General features: G+C 42.4%; 2 non-coding genes and 1 gene segment (V, D, J or C); 1 reads left to right on the top strand and 2 right to left on the bottom strand.

The window, feature by feature from the left end:
• Positions 1–5,825: 5,825 nt before the first annotated feature.
• LOC132883852 (T cell receptor alpha variable 12-3-like) lies at positions 5,826–13,408 on the bottom strand. The segment is given in 3 exon segments: positions 5,826–5,915; positions 12,886–13,178; positions 13,343–13,408. Coding segments are annotated over 3 exon segments (423 nt in total).
• LOC132895640 (U5 spliceosomal RNA) lies at positions 9,741–9,856 on the top strand. Its single transcript, XR_009655795.1, has one exon. It is a non-coding gene; the product is annotated as a U5 spliceosomal RNA (small nuclear RNA).
• LOC132897482 (U2 spliceosomal RNA) lies at positions 10,133–10,329 on the bottom strand. The gene has a single exon (XR_009656327.1). It is a non-coding gene; the product is annotated as a U2 spliceosomal RNA (small nuclear RNA).
• Positions 13,409–22,841: the final 9,433 nt, after the last annotated feature.

Below are 22,841 nucleotides of genomic sequence, written 5' to 3'. Positions count from 1 at the left end.
GAAGGAAAAATTACACAAAAAAAGAGACAATTGGCCTAAGAGAAAAACCCCCCAACCCCACCCACAAAACCCCAAAATTGAAACAGTAAACATAACAGTCAAATGATTCTGAAGCTCGTCCGCCAGAGCGGCGAGTAGCCAGAAATGGTAAACATGCATCCGATTAATTGTGTTGAGAAAAAACAGTGGACATGAAATTTGGGCAATCCTGCTCCTGAACTAAAAAGGCATTATACATTGAACCAGCAAATAATCAATAAGTGAGGAAATAAATGGAGCTGTAAGGAGAGAGAACACGTCATTGAAAAGCAAACAGCAAGATAGCCACTAGATGGCGACGTTGCTCCTCAAAGAGTGCAGTGTTGCCAGCACCAGTTGCTTTCTTCTTCTTCTTCGGAGTTTAATATGGCAGATTAGACACCAACTGGTGTATTACCGCCACCTACAGGATAATCAAGTCCACTACCATGTCAGACTCTTAGATTCTGGAATAAAGCCCAGAGGCTTTTAAAAACCCAATCAGGATGGAGGTAACTTTATAATCCTTCAACTGAAGCAAAACAGGGAGAGAGACATTGGTAACACCAAGGCCGGAGAGGTTGTTAAAAAACGTACGTCTATGCACACTGTATTGCACACATTCTAACAAAACATGATAAATTGTCTCAGGAACTCTGCATTTGTCACACAATCCATCTCTGTGTTTATTAATCAGATATAGATTGGAGTTTAGGGCACAATGCCCTAATCTAAGACGTGTAAGCACTACTTGCTGAGACCTAACTCCAGATAAAGTACACTGGGAGCTTACAGAAGGCTGAATTGCATATAAGTGTCTCCCTTTCACATCTCTGTCCCACTGGAGCTGCCATGTCTGGAACACTTCCTCCATGAGTTTACTCCTTAGTTCAGTTCGAACTGGGCTAACCGACACAGAAATTGTGTCCTCTTTCAAGCTGTCTTTTGCACACTGATCGACTAGTTCATTCCCCTTAATACCCATATGGGCGGGGACCCACAGGAAGGAAACAACACAGCCACTCTTATGGAGATTATTCAGCAACAATAGAATGTCTGAGATTAGATCAGGGCGAGCATTTGAAGAGTATGTTTCAATACAGTGTAAGACTGATGAAGAGTCAGAGCAAATAATCACGTTTTTAGGCCGTGCCTCCAATACCCATTGAAGGGCTTTTAAAATACCCAAAGCCTCCGCTGTAAACACAGACATATTATCACTTATTCTATACCCGCATTTTAAATCTAGCTGTGGAACATAAAACGCACAACTCACTCTCCCTGACTCGGGATCTTTAGATCCATCAGTATAAATCTGCAAATGCAGATTCCAGTTATGTTGAATATGCTCCTGAACAGAGTCCTTGGAAAATTCAATCTCCTCATCATGTTTATCCTTGTGCAACTTAAAATCAATTTGGAAGGAGGGAAGGAGCCACATAGGTACTGATCCCCAATAGGAACTCTTAACTGGGACCATATCCAATAAGTTATAATCTTTGGCCCATGTCATACATTGTCTAAGGAATGGATGGCTTCTCACCTGGTCAGAGGCAAATTCATAACAATCCATGAGTATGTGGCTTGTGGGGCAGATAGCAAACTTCTCCCTGAGCCTATTCCAATAGTGCAGAGAAAGCTGAACTCTTCTCACCATCAAAGGCTTCTCACCTGTTTCAACCAGAAGAGCAGAGGTCGATGTGGAGGCAAATGCCCCGCAACAGACTCTAAGGGCCTTAAATTGAATGACATCTAGCCTCTTTAAAACAGAAATTGCAGCCGCACCATATACCTGGCACCCATAGTCAAAGATAGATCTTATCATAGCCTGATAAATAGTTAGTAAAGTGCCCTTTTCAGCCCCCCATGAAAATCCAGACAAACACCTCATAACATTTAACACTTTGCTAGTTTTTGTAATCACTTTAGAAACATGATCGTTCCAGGTCAATTTACTATCCAACCATACTCCTAAATATTTAAAACTGTCCACTTTCTCTATAGAAGAGTCATAAAGGGACAAAGAAATGTTCCACTTTTTCTTACTACGGCTGAAAACTACAAATTTAGATTTGGCCACAGATATTTTAAACCCCCATTTCCTGGCCCACTTAACCACAGTATTCAGCTCTTCCTGCATCTTATTTGTAATAAAGGGAATGTTTCTACCCTTGACCCAGAGAGCCCCATCATCGGCATACAAACTCTTCCCAGTGCCTTGGTTCAGATCTAAAAACATATCGTTAATCATTACATTGAACAAAACAGAGCTAATCACACTCCCCTGCGGAGTTCCATTGTCAATAGAGACTACATCTGACAGGACTTGCCCTACCCTCACCTGAATTGTTCGCTCCTCCAGGAAATTTCTAATCCACCCAAACATCCTACCACTTACACCATATCTAGAAAGCTTCACAAGAAGGCCCTCCCTCCACAGCATGTCGTATGCCTTCTCTATGTCCAAAAAGACACCAATAAGAGACTCCTTATTAGCAAATGCTCTTTTGATCTCATAGTCTAAGGCAATTACATTGTCCATGGTACTCCTCCCCTTTCTAAATCCACTTTGATACTCTGCCAATGCCCCCTTAGATTCTAAAAAATGGACCAACCTGTCTGTCACCATTCGTTCCATAACCTTGCATAAAACCGATGTAAGGGCAATAGGCCTGTACGAAGAAGGGGAGCTGGGGTCCTTCCCAGGCTTCAACACCGGGATGACCACTGCGTGTTTCCATGACTTTGGTAGTCTACCTTGCCTCCAAATGTCATTCATGAGACTGAGTAATTCATCCAGGAGGGCATCAGAAACATGTTTAAGTAATTCGTAATGTAGGTTATCCATGCCAGGGGCCGTCTTCCTGCCTGCCGCTATGCCGTTTTCTTTTCTTTAACTCATCTAAAGAAAAGAAAACATTAAAATCATCAGACATTAATTCATGGGAGTACACAAACCCACCCACAGACTGGTTCATCATGTCCCGGCTTTCCTGGTCTACATTATCAAAACTGTGAACCTTCCTGAATGATTCCACTAAAAGGTTGGCCTTCTCTGCGGGAGTCATAGCAGTCGTAGCCCCAACCACCAGGACAGGAATATCTACCTTCTTTCCTATACCATTCATCCTCCTCACAGTAGACCACAGTTGTGAAATAGGGGTATCACCTGACAGAGAGGAGCAGTATTCCCTCCAACTATCCCTCTTAGCAGATTTAATGACTCTCCTAGCCAAAGCCCTGCAGCGTTTATACTGTATAAGGTTGTCAATGGTGGGGTACCTCCTCAGGAGTCTAAAGGCAGAATTTCTTTCCTTAATAGCTTCATCACATTCTTTGCTCCACCAGGGGACCACTTTCCTCTGTAGGCCTATGCCTTTCTTAGGAATAGCAGAGGCTGCTGCTGCTGAAATTAGGCCTGTAAGGTCAGAGTTCCACTGGTCTATTGACTCATTTTGTATGCTTGGAAGGAGAGTATCGCATACAGTTTCAAACTTTTCCCAGTCCGCTTTAAAAAAGTTGAGCCTCCCATCTGTCCTAATCATCTCAGCAGGAAGCTGCAGTCCAAAAGTTCCCAGTGTAGGAAAATGGTCACTACCTAAGTTGAAATCAAACACTTCCCATCCACTCTTGCCTGCCAACTCGCCAGAAACTAGCATCAAATCCAAGCATGACGTGGTCGACGACCCAAGCTGCACTCTAGTGGGGTGTCCATCATTAAGACAGACTAAGTTAAAATCAAACATTACATCTTCCACTACACCAGTTGCTTTAACCCAGATATCTGAGTAAAAATAAACCCCTCTGGATCACATAGTAAACTAAGCATCAAAGAGAAGAATGACTGCTAAAAATTATAAGAACACAAAAGGGGAGAAAAACTGAAAAGTCTTTTGCAGTTCACTATGTCAGGGTAAACATTCAGCCCCTAAATGTTCTTTCTTAACAAATAAACCAGCCAGCCAAAGGCTGGCTATCACCTGCAGTCAGCGCGTTGCTTAATCAGACGGGTCCGCGGCAGATGAGTCCTCCGTAATTGGAACCAGTGGCTGTATACGGTCAGTGGTTGAGATGTGTCGCTCGTAGAATGCCTCTGCGTCCGCAGGGGAGTTGAAGGTGTGTACTCTGTTCCTGTAAGTGAGACGGAGACGGGCTGGGTAGATCATGCCAAACTTGACGCCTTTTTTGTAGAGGAGCCCTTTGACATCGTTAAAGGCTGAGTGCTTCTTCGCCACTGCTGCGCTGAAATCCTCGAAAATTCTGATTCGGTGGCCCTCGTATGAAATTTCTTTGTGCGCTTTTGCCCACTTGAGCACCGTTTCCTTTTCAAGGAATCTATGAAACCTAACAATCAGAGCACGCGGAGCTTCTCGTTGGGCTGGCTGTGGGGCTGCTCGTTTGTTGGGCTGATTCTGTAAGCTCCTGTGAGCGCGATCCAATACAGGTAGTTCAGACAACAGCCCGCCCAGCAGGGTATGGAACATTTTGGCCATAAAGTCTCTGCAGTCCTTCCCCTCGGTACCCTCCGGTAGTCCCAGGACACGGAGGTTTTGACGCCTAGATCTAGATTCCAAATCTTCCACCTTAGTTTGGAGCGCAGCATTCTCCTCCATTAATGTTTCCACCGTTGATTGAAGCACGCACATATCATGCTCGAGCTGCGTAACGCGGTCGCTATGGTCAGTTAGGCTAGACTCCATTTCCCTGATTGTACCAGCCTGAGTAACTAGCGTAGACTCTATCGATTCCACAGAAGAACGCACAGACTCCAACGAGCTGCTCAACAGAGTAGTCAGTTCGTCAGTCACTGTTTTTCGGAGTTTTTCAAGCTCCACAACCAGTGTCTCAGTGGTTAGTGAAGGACTATCTGCCATGTTGCTAGCAGCAGATTTGTCAGTCGGGGACGGCGTTGTTCTTCCACTGGTTTTCCCCATCTTGCGCATTACTCTTTGTCCTGGAAATAGCTGTAAAGTACTGTTATATTCCAATATCACTCCTAATGTAAGAGGCGTGAAAGGTAAAGGCACTTTGGTTAAGTTATAAACTGGAAAGTATCGGAGCTCAGGCTCATACGTCTTAACACCACATCGTGCAACTGGAAGTCCCAGTGAAGTATTTTTTAAACTAAATACAGACTTAAGAAATTAAGAAATTACTAGATGAAAACAAACATGTGTATTAATTAATAAAATGATTTAGCAGTTAAAATGTATTGTAATAATTAATGATTGTACTAATTAATGTAATGATGAGCTGATGAAAGTTAATTACCTGTTGCGACAGTGAGAATCAGTGGGATGTATCTCACTGTGTACAGTAAATTGTATGGTTGAGCCATTTCTGAACACAGCTCTGTGAGGACTCTGTATAATAGTGCTGTATGTGCTGAACTTTCCACATGAGGGAACACATCTGTAAGAAGTGCACACCCAGGAAGTGCTGCTGTCGAACACTGTATGGACTTCCTATTGGCTCATTAATATCAATAATAAAGTTTAAATTAAATCTGACTTCAGCCTAATCTGACCGAGTTTGGAGAAGGCCGTCTGTTTGAGTTTTGTGTCACTGAGAGCTCCAGGGTGCAGGACGACAGTGCAGAGTCTGATACTGCAGCAGGATTACAAAGCTGGAGTAACAATACATTCATTAAAACAAATATTAAATGGGGATAATATAGTTTATGATGTATGTTAATTCTGTTAATGTACATATTTTGCTGAAATTTGTGATAATATTGTTGGAAAAGAGTTATAGATGAATATGAGCCACTATAATATATTCAGTCATTCATTCATTTTCTATACCACTTATTCATTGCAGGTGTCGGGTGAGCTGGAGCCAATACCAGCTGACAGTGGAGGGGTATACCTTGGACAGATTGCCAAACTATCGTGGGGCTAACACAGAGAAACAGCCATTCACACACACATTCACACTTATGGGCAAGTTAGAGTCCCCAGTTGACCTAATCTGCATGTCTTTGGACTGTGGGAAGAAACTGGAGCACCCAGAGGAAACCCACGCAGGCATGGGGAAAACATGAAAATTCCAAACGGAAAGGTTCAAACCCATAACCTACTTGCCGTGAAGTGACAGTACTAACCACTGCACCACCATGCCACCCCATAATATATTTATTTCAATAGAATAAACAAAAAGTCATAAGTATAGATTCCGATAGAGAATTACAGCAAAAGCTCGCTCGACAAAGTATTGACGTTTTTTTTTTTTTTTTGGGGGGGGGGGGGGGGGGGGGGGGGCTACAGTATGTACACTCCAGATTTCTGTTTTTTTTTTAAACTTAATTATTGTTTGTGCCAACAATTTTCACCTTTAATGTGGTAGGCATGTTGTGCTAATCAAATGGTGCTAACCTTTCAAAAATCCATTTTAATTCCATCTTGTAATGCAGTAAAACAGGACAAACACCAGGGGGATGAATACTTTTGCAAGACACTGCATCTGAGAGCTCTTTTCTATTCAACAAGGCTTTGTGTTTACTGAATTTGATAGTGTGGCAGCGGGGGCGTGGCCAAGCATCAGTTTGTGCATGGAGAGCGGGGTCAGGGAAGGTGAGTGGCCACGTCATTACACCTGTTGTCAGTTAGTGTGTGTGTGTGTGTGTGTGTGTGTGTGGTGCAGGGATGGCGAAGCATAAAATGAGGGGGAGAGCAGAGAAGGGGAGCTCTCTCGACCATGACCATGAGATTAAAGCTGAAAAGCAAAGAAAATAGGAAAAATAAAGTGTGTGTGTGTGTGCACATCAACTCCCACCTGCCGTGCTTCTGTGCTCCAGCCACATCAGAGACTGTTACAGATTGCTTGTTAGCTGCTAACTTGGCTGTCAGTTCTTCTTCTTCAGACGTCAGATCAATAGGAGGAACAGACAGCTGCCTGAGAAAGCTGACTGCTAACATCAGTGTACTGGATCAAGTGCTATTTTATAATCTGTTAAATAATGAGGGTGGAAACCATCGTGTTAAATTATGAATCAGAATCTCAAACTATTTCTTCATATTAAGGTCTGAACATTGTGTTACATCGTCATAGGAAGTGTAACTTTCCCCCCCCCATTGATTGTTCAAAGAAAGCATTACCAAAGATGATGGTTACAGATATTCAAAGCAAATAAATATCAAACTTTGTGAACTCAGACAGAAAACTGTATTTGATCGAAACAGGTAAGCAGCTCCCCCTCCTGAGGGGAAAAAATCAGTCCGCACCTTTTGTACAGTGTGTTTGAGTTTTGTGTCCCTGTGGGCGCCATGGCGCAGTAGTACAGTGCAGAGTCTGATACTGCAGCAGGAAAGATCTCCACATCTACTTTCTTTTCCTTTTTACGAAGTCTGATAGACAGTCTTGGGTCAGGTTGTTTAGCTTCAGTGACATAATTTGAAGATATAGTAATCATCAGAAGAAACTCTGGTCCTGATTGAGGCTTTTGTCGATACCAGTGGAGATCTCTAGCCGAGTCATCATATGTACAGGTCAGTGTGGTTTTGCTGCCCTCAGCTGAAGATAGGTTTGGTCTGGTGTGATGCTGCTGTCAACAGCACCTGCAGTAAAGACATTGCAACAACATCAACATTTCTATTTTCATTGTTTAGGGACTTTTTTTTTTTTAAACCAACTAAATCATCATGTTTAGGTGTCAGTACAAAAATCTCCAGCATCCACCTGAAGTTTGTGTATAATATAAATGACTTACCAAAGGTATTAATGACTATAAAAACAAAGAAGAGTAACATGATTGCTGTGTCTCTCTTGCAGTCGATATAAATGGCAGTAACTCTGTGTAACTGTCTAAACTGCATCTCACCACATCTCGCTCCACCTACTTTTACAGTCATATCAATTCTGGCATCAGTCTCTCAGTGAATAATCTTGTACATTCTGCCATCTTTTAATTAAAAAGATGGAGTCATAATTATTTAAATCAAATCATTAAAACAAATATTGAATGTAGATAATACAGTTAATCATGTGTGATAATTCCGCATGTCGCTGAATGTTCTGATAATATTACACAGTTCTCTAGTATAAGGACCTTCTGTAGTTTATGTGATATTAGCAGACAGTGCGATAATTTTCTTCTCTATGGAACATTATAGGCTCATTAATGCTACACATGCATTGAACTAATAAACAGTTAATTAATTCAAATATACAGTATATATATATATATATATATATATATATATATATATATATATATATATATACACACTTAATTTAACAAATGCATTCCATTGCATTTCAGTGGAATTACATGGAATTTCCTAAGGTATGACATGCATCAATCACAAACAAACAAATAAAAAAATAAATTAGGAAATGTACACTGCTTGCTGTTGAGGTGATCTGCTGCATAATAGAATTTAATTACTACAATTTAACTGTTCAGCTTTATTTTAATGAGCCTATTCCACTGTATATCAAACTCACTGCATCAATATTCCTAAGGTGTTTCCTGTGTTAGTCAACTGGGTTGTGATTAAATACCGTACATGGCTAGAGTTTGATCAGCCTGCTGACTAGTTAAACTGTTTATTCTAAAGATTAAACATGATTCAAACCTGGACCTTCTTGCTGTGAGGCAACAGCACTAACCACTACACTACCATGCCACCATTTTCTCCATACTCAATAAGTAACTGGAATGTTAGGGCCCTGTCACACTACGACGTTCTCACCAGCGTTCGAGTAACGTGTTGCGAAACGCAGAGGAACGTCGAGAACGTTAGAAAAAAGTTACAAGAAAGTTAGACGAGCGTCGGCAAACGTTGGGGAACGTCGAGGGACATCGGCGAACGCTGAGGGTGAAAAATAGTTTTGGGTGTGCACAAAAATTCAGGACGTTCTATCAAAACGCTACTTACACGTTAGAGGAACGTTACACGAAAGTTTGCGGGCGTTACTCGAACGTTACTCGAAAGTCAGGACGTTCCCTGGACGCTAGGCGGACGCCGGCCCATCAGGGTCGAGTGTCCAGCGCGTGCCTAGCGCTTGGGTAACGCTTGCCTAACGCCTGTGTAACGTCCATCGAACGTCTGTCCAGCGTGTCGCCAACGTTTTTCAGCGTTCGCCAAGCGTTCTTAACGCTCATGTAACGCTCTTTCAACATCTTTCTAACGTCTGTCAGCGTTCTGAATTTTTCCAGCGTCTGTGTAACGTCCAGAACATTACCTGGACGCAAGGCAGACGCTACCCAAATGCTATGATAACGCTATCAAAGCGCTGTGGACGCTATGAGAACGCTAGGTTTTGCTGCTATTTTGGACCACAAACGTCGCCTGACACTGAGGGAACGTTGGCTGAGCGTTACCCAAGCGTTACAAGAACGTTACAACATCGTTGACCTAGAAACTTAATTTGAAGAACGTCGACGTTCCCCGGCGTTTCTCAAATTTTTAAAAACGCAACCAAACGTCGAACAAAACGCTATAGTGTGACAGGGCCCTTAGTCTGCAGTAATTCTTTCCCCTACTTTTTCATTAGACAGATCACACAACACTCAACTGTTCCTTTTCAAAATTCAACACCCCCCACCTCCTACTTACTTATTTATTCATCAAAAAAGCTCATTGGTCAGACATTTCTCTGCCTGTGTGCAATGGCTAATAAAGCTGTAAAGGTGTAAGAGATTGGCCCAGGCCACCTTACCCTATACCAGCTTTCTGCACCTCCAATACAGTGTCACTAACCTGATCCAGTGTTAAGTGTAGCTCAGGTTTCTCTTCACTGATGCATAAATCTTTCACCTTTTACTAAAGATTTCCATGGAGAGGAACGTTAATGAGTTCAACTTATTTTTTGCAGGCTTTACTCTGGCAGAGCTGGATATTTTTGGTGATCGAATGTTAGAAATATCGAGCTTTTTACATGGAAACACCCCCCCGCACACACAAAACGATGTCTCTCTCCAAAAGGATTCAGCTGTAATTTTTGGAACAATAGAACTATTATAATACCATGTTGATGCATGGAACGGAAGGCGTAAGCTCCTATTCCAGCTCTCTACTCTAAAAAATACATTTAATACATTATCGTCATTTAGACAACATATCAAACATTAAATTGGTGCACAAAAAAAAAAGTTTTCCCTTGTTTTGGGAACAAGAGTACCATTCCTGGAGGTACTACAATAGCAGGTTGATGTGTGGAGCAGAAGGAGCAAGCCCCTATTCCAGCTCCCTGTTCTAAACATCTGTTTAATATAACATCCTCATTTAGAGAACATATCAGATATTAAACTGATAAAAACAGATACTGTACTACACTTGATCTTAGCCAAAAGTGCTAAGAAGGTTAGCATGCTTTATAGTCTGGTGACACCAATACAGATTTTCTTTAGCTAAATGTGGCAGGCTTCACACATAATGTAAGGCAGTGGTTCTCAACCGGGGGGGCGCGCCCCCCTGGTGGGGCGCGGAGGTACTCCAGGGGGGTCGCGAGTAGGCTTCATGTATGGAGGGGAAAAAAAATCTGGGGCTAACAGGCTATAGTAGCTAAGCAGATGCAACACATTTACCCATGTCAAAATGCAGGACATTGGACTATTACATACAAATCAATACTATTATAAAATCTATCATCAATCTATCATAAAATCTTGTGTGTGTGGCCGCATCAGTCGGGGGACCTGTTATATGTTCCCAAGCCTTGCAGACTTTATCAGTAATGCAGGCACTTCCCACGATTTCTCATCTGTCTTTCAAGCAGCGTCAGAGCACCTGTCGGTAATGAGAAAACAGTTTGCGGCATACTTCACAGAGGATTATCGCTCTTTTGCGTGGGTTCGAGATCCATTTGTGTGTACTGCTGACGAACTTCCAGTTGACATGCAGGAACAGCTTATTGAGCTGAAGAGTGACAGTAGACTTAAGGCAGTCTTCACCTCATGCCCTCTTTCGACATTCTGGGCAGCATTGATGCAGGAGTACCCGCAACTGTGTGACGTAGCCTTGAAACTGCTCATCCCATTCGCATCGACCTACTTGTGTGAGGCAGGATTTTCAAAAATGACTGCGCTCAAAACGAAATATCGCAAATTGAGGATGACTTGAGACTGTGCTTGTCAAACATTTCGCCAAGAATCGAGGATCTTTGTAAGGCAAAGCAGGCTCAGGTCTCGCATTAACGCAAATGCAGATCACAAAGGCACAGTAAAAAGTAAAACCTAAATTCACGCCTGGTCCCAATTCCCAATGATATCAATAGCCAGCTAATGATAAGCCTAATAAAATACCTAATAAAAACACTAATAATAATAATAATAATAATGATGATGCCTATTAATAATAATAGCAGCATAATAATAATAATAATAATAATAATAATAATAATAATATCAACAACCAACAACAGCAATAATAATAATAATAATAATAATAATAATAGGCCTAATAATAATAATAATGCCTGAAAGAACATAAGTCTTGTACTACTGCCAACAGCTTAGTAATGATAATAGGCCATAATAATAATAATAATAATTATTATTATAATAATGCCCGAAAGCAGATTAGAAATGTGGTGCTACTGCCTATTATAACAATAGCCTAATAATGATAATAGGCCTATGTATTTCTATGGAATGGATAATGCTACTACTGCTGCTACTACTACTACTACTACTAATAATAATAATAATAATCTAGCCCAGGGCTATCTATCTATCTATCTATCTATCTATCTATCTATCTATCTATCTATCTATCTATCGGTCGATATAAGGTGCTGTAGGTCGGGTGGCGTCACTGCGGGTGAGTGTGTTGGGGGGGGGGATGGGGCGGGGCGAGAAGAGGGGCCCCCAACTGCAATGAACCAGCTTTGGTGGGGCCCAGGTTGCAAAAGGTTGAGAACCCCTGATGTAAGGCAATCAACAGAATGATACTCTCACCGTAACACTAACAAATCAGGAAATTATTGATATTAACCATTATACAAGCTCGATCTACTGGTAACAATGAACCAAAAAATATATGATGAGCGAGCAATGACTGTGAGTCTGGTCACAACTGCTGGATGTGAATTGCAGGTTAAAATGTCCGCGCTGCTCCGTGACTGGTTGGACAGCATCACGTGGTTATTACTGCTGCTGACTCGCGTGCAATGGTAAATACCCCAGTGTTTCTCACAGTGTTTCTCAGCATGGTTCACAAAGATGCCGGTGTCTTGAATTCAGACTTAGGTTTGCTGCATGAGTTTTAATAAGTGATTACTGTGACGTGATGAAGAAAACCAAACTTAAAAAAAGAATGCATAATACAGACAAATAAGATGCCAGGGACATGTTTAACAGGCCCATCTAAAGTAAGTAGTTTGTTTCAGTAGGCCTATATGCAACTTGTAAGGTTGGGTTTATCTTCTTTTTTAGTACAGATATGTAGCTATTACTTTTTTTCCTAACATCAAAATATTTAACAGAGCTCGTGCCCAAATAAATTGTGAAAGATCTGTACTTGGCTTGGGAGACTTACAAGCTGATAGGCCAATTGAAGATGCGTCTTGTGTCTACTGATAGACGCTGGTGTCTTTATAATAGCCATGCGTGTTTTCTTACATCCTCCTTGTCTTCCTAGAAGACACTGAAGTATTATTTAAATATCCTGGTGTTTCATGTAAATACCCTAGACATGTCTTATTTATTTATAGTATAGCAGGAGACCGAGCCAAGAGATACTGAATATATATTTTATTGACCTATTGAACCCCCCATTTATTTATTTTAACTCATTATATCATTGATATTATATCATCTGGAATTATGTAACTTTGGAAGTTGATCAGCCTTCAGTATAATATAACTGTGTGAAAGTTTTTGTACAGTGCAGTTGGATTTCCTGTCACTGTGGGCACCAGAGCACAGTAGTATAGTGCAGAGTCTGATACAGCAGCAGAGGAGATGAGCAGATCCACTTGGTTATTCTTTTCATCAACTTTAGCAGAGAGACGTGGTAAGTTCGAGTCGCTTTGGAGTCTACTTGGTAAGATATACAGAAGGAACTCGGGTTTAGAGATTGGATATTGTCTGTACCAGTGCAGGTTGGTCACTGTACCACTGAATTTTTTGTAGCTGCAGGACAGAGTAACATCACTGCCTTCATCTATCACTGTACGAATGAAACGTGGCTCGATTGAATCTGCCATGGAGTCACCTGTCATAGAGAAGAGAACATAATGTTTTTATACATTAAACAATTCAGCCAGAACTACATAAGTCAGACCCACATTCTGATTTTTCTTCCCGCCACACAGACGAATAAATCACTAATTCAACAGTTAAAATTTCTGCAATAACAAAAAGTCAAAGTTAACTCACTGAGTGAAAGCCACAGACACATGAATATAACAGTGAACATGATGAATGGTCTCAGCTGAGTGAAAGTATTCTTTCTGTACTATGATATGTTCACATCATAAAGGTTCATGAAGCTCCAGCCCACAGCACCACATGACAGTGTCACCATTGTTACTGACAGATTGTTGATTCTTACTGAAGCATCCTGGCTTTACATTCGGCCTCACATGGGGAACCTGTCTTCAACTCAGACTGTCAGCAGAATTCATGGAATTATGAAAAATCAATCATTCTAGTCTGTAAAAATATAATCTAATCAATACATTATTAAATGTTTAAATTTCCTCTTATATATGTTTTATAAGTAGTTTTACTGCATTAGGGGCTTTGGCCTTATCAGAAATTGCTGTGAATAAATGTCATGATAGAAAAAAAATAGTATAATAAGTGATTACTATTGTTATTATAATGTGATTGATTTATGGAATTTGTAATAACAAAACCTGTTATTTCACTGAGGTGAGGAACAAACCAGCTGCTGCTCTTGGTCATACTATGAAAGATTCCAGCAAGCCATGAGGTCTTAAGGAGAGAGAGAGACTGGATGTTTTATTTCCTTTGTGGTTCTTATTTCTTCCCTGTAGCCTAGTGTGCTGCCTGGTCTTTCTTTCTTTCTTTCAATTAATGAATTAATAAATATTAATTCATTCATTCATTTGCCTCATATAATTTAAAAATGATTATTCTGCTTTATAAACCTGGAAACTAAAATAAAATCTCTTGGTTGCTAGTTTAACATGAAACTGTGGAAGCAAAATAGAACATTTACATTATCCAGTCACAAACACACAAACACCGCCAGCGCCACCATTACAAATAAACCTGTCCAGAGCCCATTTTATTCACTGCAGCTGTAATGTGCTTGTCCATACTGGAGACAAATATATTACACATCACACATTATTAACAGGGCGGCACGGTGGTGTAGTGGTTAGCGCTGTCACCTCACAGCAAGAAGGTCCTGGGTTCGAGCCCCAGGGCCGGCGAGGGCCTTTCTGTGCGGAGTTTGCATGTTCTCCCCGTGTCCTCGTGGGTTTCCTCTGGGTGCTCCAGTTTCCCCCACAGTCCAAAGACATGCAGGTTAGGTTAACTGGTGACTCTAAATTGACCGTAGGTGTGAGTGTGAATGGTTGTCTGTGTCTATGTGTCAGCCCTGTGATGACCTGGCGACTTGTCCAGGGTGTACCCCGCCTTTCGCCCATAGTCAGCTGGGATAGGCTCCAGCTTGCCTGCGACCCTGTAGAAGGATAAAGCAGCTAGAGATAATGAGATGAGACATTATTAACAAATTGTATTTATAGTCTGACTCCAATTTCAATTTTCTTCATTAATTCAGAGAAACAAGTCATTTTGTTGATGAGTTGAGAATTATACTATTCAGCTCAATCAAATAATCAGAATCAAGACTAGAACACAACTGCAATAAGATCTCACATCTCTGGGGCAGCCACGGCCTAAAGGTTAGAGGAGGTCACCAATTTGACTCCCTGGACAAGCAGGAAAATTTGTAGGTGGGAAGAGTGAATGAACAGCACTTTCCCTTCCCTCTACATCCATGGCTGAAGTGCCCTTGAGCAAGGCACCGAACCCTCAATTAATCCCCGGGCGCTGTAGCGCAGCTGCCCACTGCTATGGGTTAAATGCAGAGAAGAATTTCACTGTGCTTGAATGTATATGTGACAAATAAAGGGCTCTTTTCTTTATCTGTACAATCTGTGTATTTTTTCAATGTATTACATATAAAAGTACTCTGTATGATTGAAGAGAGTGTATATTATTGTGAAAAGCAGTATTCATAATCAAAGAAGTCGAAATCTCTCAGGGACGTGAGCAGGGTCCTTGTGTTTGGGCCACAATAAGATAACTGACAATGCCATCTTGTGGAGAAAGAGAGAAGACTTTTACACGCCAAGGATTTTTTTTCTTTGTTTGGTTTTATTTTGTTTCCTTGAAATGAACAATGTCCCAGTTTACCCTGAAAAATGTGTTGCTGCGAAAATGAAGTCATTTTTTTTTTAAATTCACAAACCATTACAGCAAATAGCTGAACTTGACAAAAAAAAAACCTGAACTCGTACAGAGCCTCAGCTACATCACTCAAGTTCAGAATTGGTCTCAACCACACACCCTGTAGACCTTTCTGTAAAGCTTTCTATCCAATTGTTCATGGTGTGGTACAGTGGTACAGCTGCACAGGATGCTCTCTGTTGATCCCATGAATGGAGTGAATGTACTAAGGGGACAGTCCCTCCTGGAAATTAAGACATTGCAGGGATTTACAGTATTTTGGCCCAAATGAGATCCTCAGTGATGTGCAACCCAAGACTCGTAGAATCCCATGATCACATGAGCAGACAAACATGAACCACTGTGGATCCTCTGGAGGTCAAAAATAAGATTGTGGCAGCGGAGGCGTGGTCAAGCGTCAGTCTGTGAATGGAGGGCGGAGTCAGGGAAGGTAACTGGCAGAATCACTGCACCTGACATGAATTAACCTGTGTTTGTGTCTCCCCCAATGACCACGCCCTATAAAAGGAGAGAGAGAGCAGAGAAAGGGAGCTCTCCCCAACCTGGACACTTGTGTGTGTGGGCGAGCGAAGTAAGCTGCTGAAAAGTGCAAAATAAAGTTTTTTGTAAGAACTTAGTTCTGGCCTGCCGTATAGTTGTGGAGTTGCTCAGAACTGTCCAGTTGTATAATAAGAATACCTCTCTGCACTTTGCCTCTCCCACCTGCATTCACTTGCCTGTAAAAGAAAGAAAGAATACCTCACTGCACTTTGCCTGTCCCGCCAGTGTTCGCTTGTTTGTAAAAGAAAGAAAGAATACCTCGCTGCACTTTGCCTCTCCGACCTGTGTTTGCTCGCCTGAAAAAGAAAGAAACAAATGGCCCTTTTCCACTACCCTTTTTCAGCTCACTTCAGCTCACTTCAGCCCGACACGGCTCGCGTTTCGACTACCAAAAACCAGCACGACTCAGCTCGTTTCAGCCCTGCTTAGCCCCTAAAACTCGCACCGTTTTGGAGTGGGGCTGAAGCGAGCCAAGCCGTGCCGAGTGAGGTTGGGGGCGTGAGCAGACACTCCCCTGTGCACTGATTGGTGAGGAGGAGTGTCCTCACATGCCCACACACGCCCCGCGAGCACGCTGGGATCTGTAAACACCGCAAACCCGGAAGGAGAATAATTATGAGAATTTCTGAAGCCTTATGCACCTCGCCTCATCTATACGCTCTTGCCAGTATCTGTTGGCGTTGTCGGTGACAACAAGCCACAGCACCAAGACCAGCAACACTAACGACTCCATGTCCTCCATGTTTATTGTTTACTATTCGGGTCGTGAGACTACCGCTGAAAAGACCACTAGGATACTGTACATGGCTCTTCCTGTCACCGTTGCAACCTCTGAGCGCTCATTCGTATGCCCTTCAAATAATGTGCGCAGTATAGGCTATTGATGTTTTATTATGAGCCATGTACAGTATCCTAATGTTTTTTGTTTCTGAGTTACATGTTCGTTTGAAGGACTTCGTTTTTGTAGCCTAGTACAGTGACATACAGAGCATCGTGGACGAGTTTGCGGAGCGCAAGGCTCGTCGTATGCCCTTCAAATAATGCGCGCAGTAGGCTATTGATGTTTTATTATGAGCCATGTACAGTATGTCGCCTAATGTTTTTTTGTTTGAGTTACATGTTCGTTTGAAGGACTTAATGTACAAAATAACATAGTTGCACCCCGTAGTGTTGAAATTGGTAAACACAGTGCATTCAGTGAGGTTTGCACCGCCCTCCTTTTATTTCTGACTCTTCCTGTCACCGTTGCAACCTCTGAGCGCTCATTCGTATGCCCTTCAAATAATGTGCGCAGTATAGGCTATTGATGTTTTATTATGAGCCATGTACAGTATCCTAATGTTTTTTGTTTCTGAGTTACATGTTCGTTTGAAGGACTTCGTTTTTGTAGCCTAAAATGATGTTATGATAAGCTTTAATAAAGGGCCCGGTCATTTGCCCCGCCCCCGGCCCGGCTCTGACTTGTTCCGCCACTGTCACTGATGTCACTGTTTGCGCTGCTTAACGACATCACCTGACGTCCACCCACTTTCGCTAACTCCACCCAATGTGTCCACCCACTTCCAGCCAGCACGGTTCAGCGCGGTTGTAGTCGAAATGCAACTCCAACAGCCCCGCTCAGCTCGACTCAGCTCGACTCAGCACGGCACGGCTCAGCCGCATTTGTAGTGGAAAAGCGGCAAAAGTGTACCTCGCTGCACTTTGCCTCTCCTGCCTGTGTTCGCTTGCCTGAAAAAGAAAGAAACAAAGGGTACCTTGCTGCACTTTGCCTCTCCTGCCCGTGCTCACATGCTTGTAAAAGAAAGAAATTCCTCAGTGGTTAAAACAATATATATTTTTTTTAAATGCCTTGAATTAAAGCCAAACAAAACCCAAAAAGTAAGCTCCTTTATACTGCTGTTATCTCTCCATACAAGACGTTTGAGTGTTCACTCGTTCATATTTGTACCTGTATACTGTGTACAGATTTTTTTTTTTATTAATTTGTTTATTGGGCAATGGCAAAGACACAACAAAAGAACACATGCATATAGCCCACTTGTTTGTTTTTTTTCCCAACAATGAAGAACCCCCCCCCCCACACACACACACACACCCCTCCCACACACATGAAAGAAAAGGGGGGGAAAAAGAAAGAAAAAGGGAAATAAACAAAGAAAAGAAACTTACAATCCAAAAAAACCAACAATGATTTAAAAAAAAAAAAAAAAAGCCTCAGGCCTGTGCCCCCTCCGGCTCAACCTCCGCGGTATCTATAATCGATAGAAGGGGGTCCCAAGTCCTGCCAAAACGGCTTAGTGAACCCTTGGCAGAGAACCTGATCTTTTCCAGCTTCAAAGCAAACAAAACCTCCCTGATCCATCTACTGAAAGTAGGGGGTTCAGTACATTTCCATTTAAGCAGGGGTTAAATTGGGCCGGGACTGTCCGGGGCTGAGCCCCGGCACATAAGCTCGGAGCGGACATATGATCACGCACACATCAAAAGCAACAAACCCTTTTCACGATTTTCAGTTCTGAATAATTAAATATCGTTTTATTAATCAATAAACCCATGACTTTTATGAGATAGATCATAGTTTTCCTGATAAGACGACCTGTCAAAGCTATTTAGAACAGAACTTGCGATCAGAGATTCTGGTTTCTGGAACACTGCGTGGGTTGCCAATTCCGCTTTTTATAAGCGACTTTGGGGTTTCTTTTTTTGTGAGCTCGCTTTAAAAAAAAAAAAAATCAGAAGTCGTGGTTTGCGGGTTTTTGGGCTTGTGTTTCAGCGTTGTGACTTGTTTATAATTTTCTCCGTACACCGTCTCCCCTTTTACCTGCATACGAGCCTAATCCATCAGAGGTGCTTGAACGAACTGTCTGTGCATTTGGCGAGTTCAATTTCCATAGTCCCCAGTTATCGACAGAAATTAGCCAGGGGGAAGGGGGAGATGTCAGTTAAAGTTAGCAAAACACATACTGTCTAAAAATAAAAACACAACATATTTAGATCAGTATTATTTTTTCCCCTCTTCAGTATTATTTGATCTTTTGTTTTTAATAATAAAAAATATGATAATGATTATGTTCACTGTATTGTTAATATTATTAGTGTTTTATTATTTATTGTTAATATTTAATTTAATGTTAATTTATTATTATTTATTGTTAATATTATTAGTGTATTATTAGTGTAATTATTATTGTTATTATTATTGTATTCAATTATTTATTTGGCATGTGGTGCTTTTTGTATTGGATTATAGCATATAGCATATAGATTATAGCATATTATAGCAGCAAAATAGAAGCACAATCATTTGAATGCAGCAAAACCTTTGCTGCATTCAAATGATTGTGCTTCTATTTTGCTGCTATAATATGCTCATCTTATGTATGTTCTAGACAATACAAAAAGCACCACATGCCAAATAAATAATTGAATACATAATAATAACAATAATAATAAATGCTTCCAATGTTATAGTGTTGTTTGTATTTGGTTGCATTCACTGCATGAATATATTTGATTGACAATTTGACTGACAGTGTTTTGGCATATTTAACATTTATCCTCCAAAATAAATCAACTGTTTTGGTTTAAGATTGTGCAAGCCTTCAAATTTTCTCACTGAACATTTCTCCTTCACATTTTCACCTGTAGGCATGTGACAAGATTTAACATGATATTGCTCAACCTACCTCTATAAAGTCAGCTAACAACTTATTAAAATGCACCAGAATTCAGCAAATAACATGTATGATAATAAAAAAACTTCTGGGGGAGGACCCCCAGACCCCCCACTAATCATTTCCTTCAAACCAATGTACAACAACCTGTACAATCTGTTACATTGGCCAACCAATCTACATTCAAACTGCCATAATGTGTAGGGGGGCACTACAAGACACACATAGGCCTACAACACACAGATAAGGTGTATATCTCTGTGCAATATGATATGGTTATCAAATTAGAGGGTTATTTTCCAAAAAGTATATTGGGGCAGGGCGGCGGGGGCAGGGGCGGGTACGAGGCAGAGCCCCCCCACATAACCAATCCCAATTTAACCCCTGCATTTAAGTAAGATCAGACGCCTTGCCAGCAGGGAGCAGAAGGCCATACAGTGCTGGGCCTCACTGGAGAAAGGTTTGGATTGAAGGATTCCAAAAAGAGCTGGAAGGGGATGAGGTTCACTCCCAGTGTCATAGGCACTGTGGAGGGTCGCAAATATCTCAGACCAAAAAGTTCTCAATTTAGGGCATGACCAAAACATATGCATGAGATCAGCTGGAGACTGGTTGCATCTATTGCAGGAGTCTGCAACATTGGGGTAGAATTTTGACAATCTGTGATTCGTATAGTAGGTCCTATGTATTAATTTGCATTGGATTAGCCCATGTTGTGCACAGATAGATGAGTCATGTACCAGTCTTAGTATATTAGCCCACTGGTCCTCCTCAAGGGTTAGGCCTAGATCTTGTTCCCATAGATTTTTCGTTTGTTGGGGGAAAATAGAGGTAATGGAGTCCAATGCCCTAAAAATATATATGTGAAATAGTTGCTCGCTGATTGCCTGTGCTTGGAGCTGATTGCCTGGAGCCTGTGCTTATTACATTCTCATGGAGCTGAGCTACAGTAACCAGCTTGAGGCCTGCTACATCACCCTGGAGTTATGCCAACTAGCTTAGGCTTGCTACCGTACCTTGCTGCACTTTGCCTGTCCCATTCACGTTCGCTTGTCTGTAAAAGAAAGAAAGAGTACCTCGCTGCACTTTGCCTGTCCGACTTGCGTTCGCTTGCCTGTAAAAAAAAGGAAGAGTACCTGGATGCACTTTGCCTGTCCCACTCACGTTCGCTTGCCAGTAAAAGAAAGGAAGAGTACCTGGATGCACTTTGCCTGTCCCACTCACGTTCGCTTGTCTGTAAAAGAAAGAAAGAGAACCTGGCTGCACTTGGCCTGTCCCACTCACGTTCGCTTGCCAGTAAAAGAAAGGAAGAGTACCTGGATGCACTTGGCCTGTCCCACTCACGTTCGCTTGTCTGTAAAAGAAAGAAAGAGAACCTGGCTGCACTTGGCCTGTCCCACTCATGTTCGCTTGCCAGTAAAAAAGAAAGTAAGACTACCTGGCAGCACTTGGCCTGTCCCACTCACGTTTGCTTGCCTGTAAAATAAAGGAAGAGTACCTGGCTGCACTTGGCCTGTCCCACATACGTTCGCTTGTCTGTTAAAGAAAGAGTACCTGGTTGCACTTTGCCTGTCCCATTCATGTCCGCTTGCCAGTAAAAGAAAGAGTACCTGGCTGCACTTTGCCTGTCCCACTCACGTTTGCTTGCCAGTAAAAAAGAAAGGAAGAGTAACTGGCTGCACTTGGCCTGTCCCACTCACGTTCGCTTGCCTGTAAAAGAAAGGAAGAGTACCTGGCTGCACTTGGCCTGTCCCACTCACGTTCGCTTGCCTGTAATAGAAAGAACGAGTACCTGGCTGCACTTTGCCTGTCCCACTCACGTTCGCTTGCCAGTAATAGAAAGAACGAGTACCTGGCTGCACTTTGCCTGTCCCACTCACGTTCGCTTGCCAGTGAAAGAAAGAGTACCTGGATGCACTTTGCCTGTCCCACTCACGTTCGCTTGCCAGTGAAAGAAAGAGTACCTGGATGCACTTTGCCTGTCCCACTCACGTTCGCTTGCCAGTGAAAGAAAGAGTACCTGGATGCACTTTGCCTGTCCCACTCACGTTCGCTTGCCAGTGAAAGAAAGAGTACCTGGATGCACTTTGCCTGTCCCACTCACGTTCGCTTGCCAGTGAAAGAAAGAGTACCTGGATGCACTTGGCCTGTCCCACTCATGTTCGCTTGCCAGTAAAAGAACGAGTACCTGGCTGCACTTTGCCTGTCTCACTCACGTTCACTTACCTGTAAAAGAAAGAGTACCTGGCTGCACTTTGCCTGTCCCACTCATGTTCGCTTGCCAGTAAAAGAAAGCAAGAGTACTTGGCTGCACTTTGCCTGTCCCAGTCACGTTCGCTTGCCAGTAAAAGACAGGAAGAGTACCTGGCTGCACTTTGCCTGTTCCACTCATGTTCGCTTGCCAGTAAAAGAAAGCAAGAGTACTTGGCTGCACTTTGCCTGTCCCAGTCACGTTCGCTTGCCAGTAAAAGACAGGAAGAGTACCTCGCTGCACTTTGCCTGTCCCACTCACGTTCGCTTGCCTGTAAAATAAAGGAAGAGTACCTGGCTGCAGTTGGCCTGTCCAAATCACGTTAGCTTGTCTGTAAAAGAAAGAAAGAGTACCTGGCTGCACTTTGTCTGTCCCACTCACGTTCGCTTGCCTGTAAAAGAAAGAAAGAGTACTTTGCTGCACTTGGCCTGTCCCACTCACGTTCGCTTGCCAGTAAAAGAAAGTACGAGTACCTGGCTGCAATTGGCCTGTCCCACTCACGTTCGCTTGCCAGTAAAAGAAAGAAAGAGTACCTCGCTGCACTTGGCCTGTCCCACTCACGTTCGCTTGCCTGTAAAAGAAAGAAAGAGTACCTTGCTGCACTTGGCCTGTCCCACTCACATTCGCTTGCCTGTAAAAGAAAGTACGAGTACCTGGCTGCAATTGGCCTGTCCCACTCACGTTCGCTTGCCTGTAAAAGAAAGAGTACCTGGCTGAACTCTGCCTGTGCCACTCACGTTCGCTTGCCAGTAAAAGAAAGAGTACCTGGCTGCACTTGGCCTGTCCCAGTCACGTTCACATGTCTGTAAAAGAAAGAGTACCTCCCTGCACTTGGCCTGTCCCACTCACGTTCGCTTGCCAGTGAAAGAAAGAAAGAGTACCTGGCTGTACTTGGCCTGTCCCACTCACGTTCGCTTGCCAGTGAAAGAAAGAAAGAGTACCTGTGTAGGTATCATGCCGCCATCTT

This window comes from Neoarius graeffei, chromosome 1 (genome assembly GCF_027579695.1).
Source record: "Neoarius graeffei isolate fNeoGra1 chromosome 1, fNeoGra1.pri, whole genome shotgun sequence".
NCBI classification, from domain to species: Eukaryota; Metazoa; Chordata; class Actinopteri; order Siluriformes; family Ariidae; genus Neoarius; species Neoarius graeffei.
Note: the sequence above shows the minus strand (reverse complement) of the source record. Positions and strands in the feature narration are given on the sequence as shown.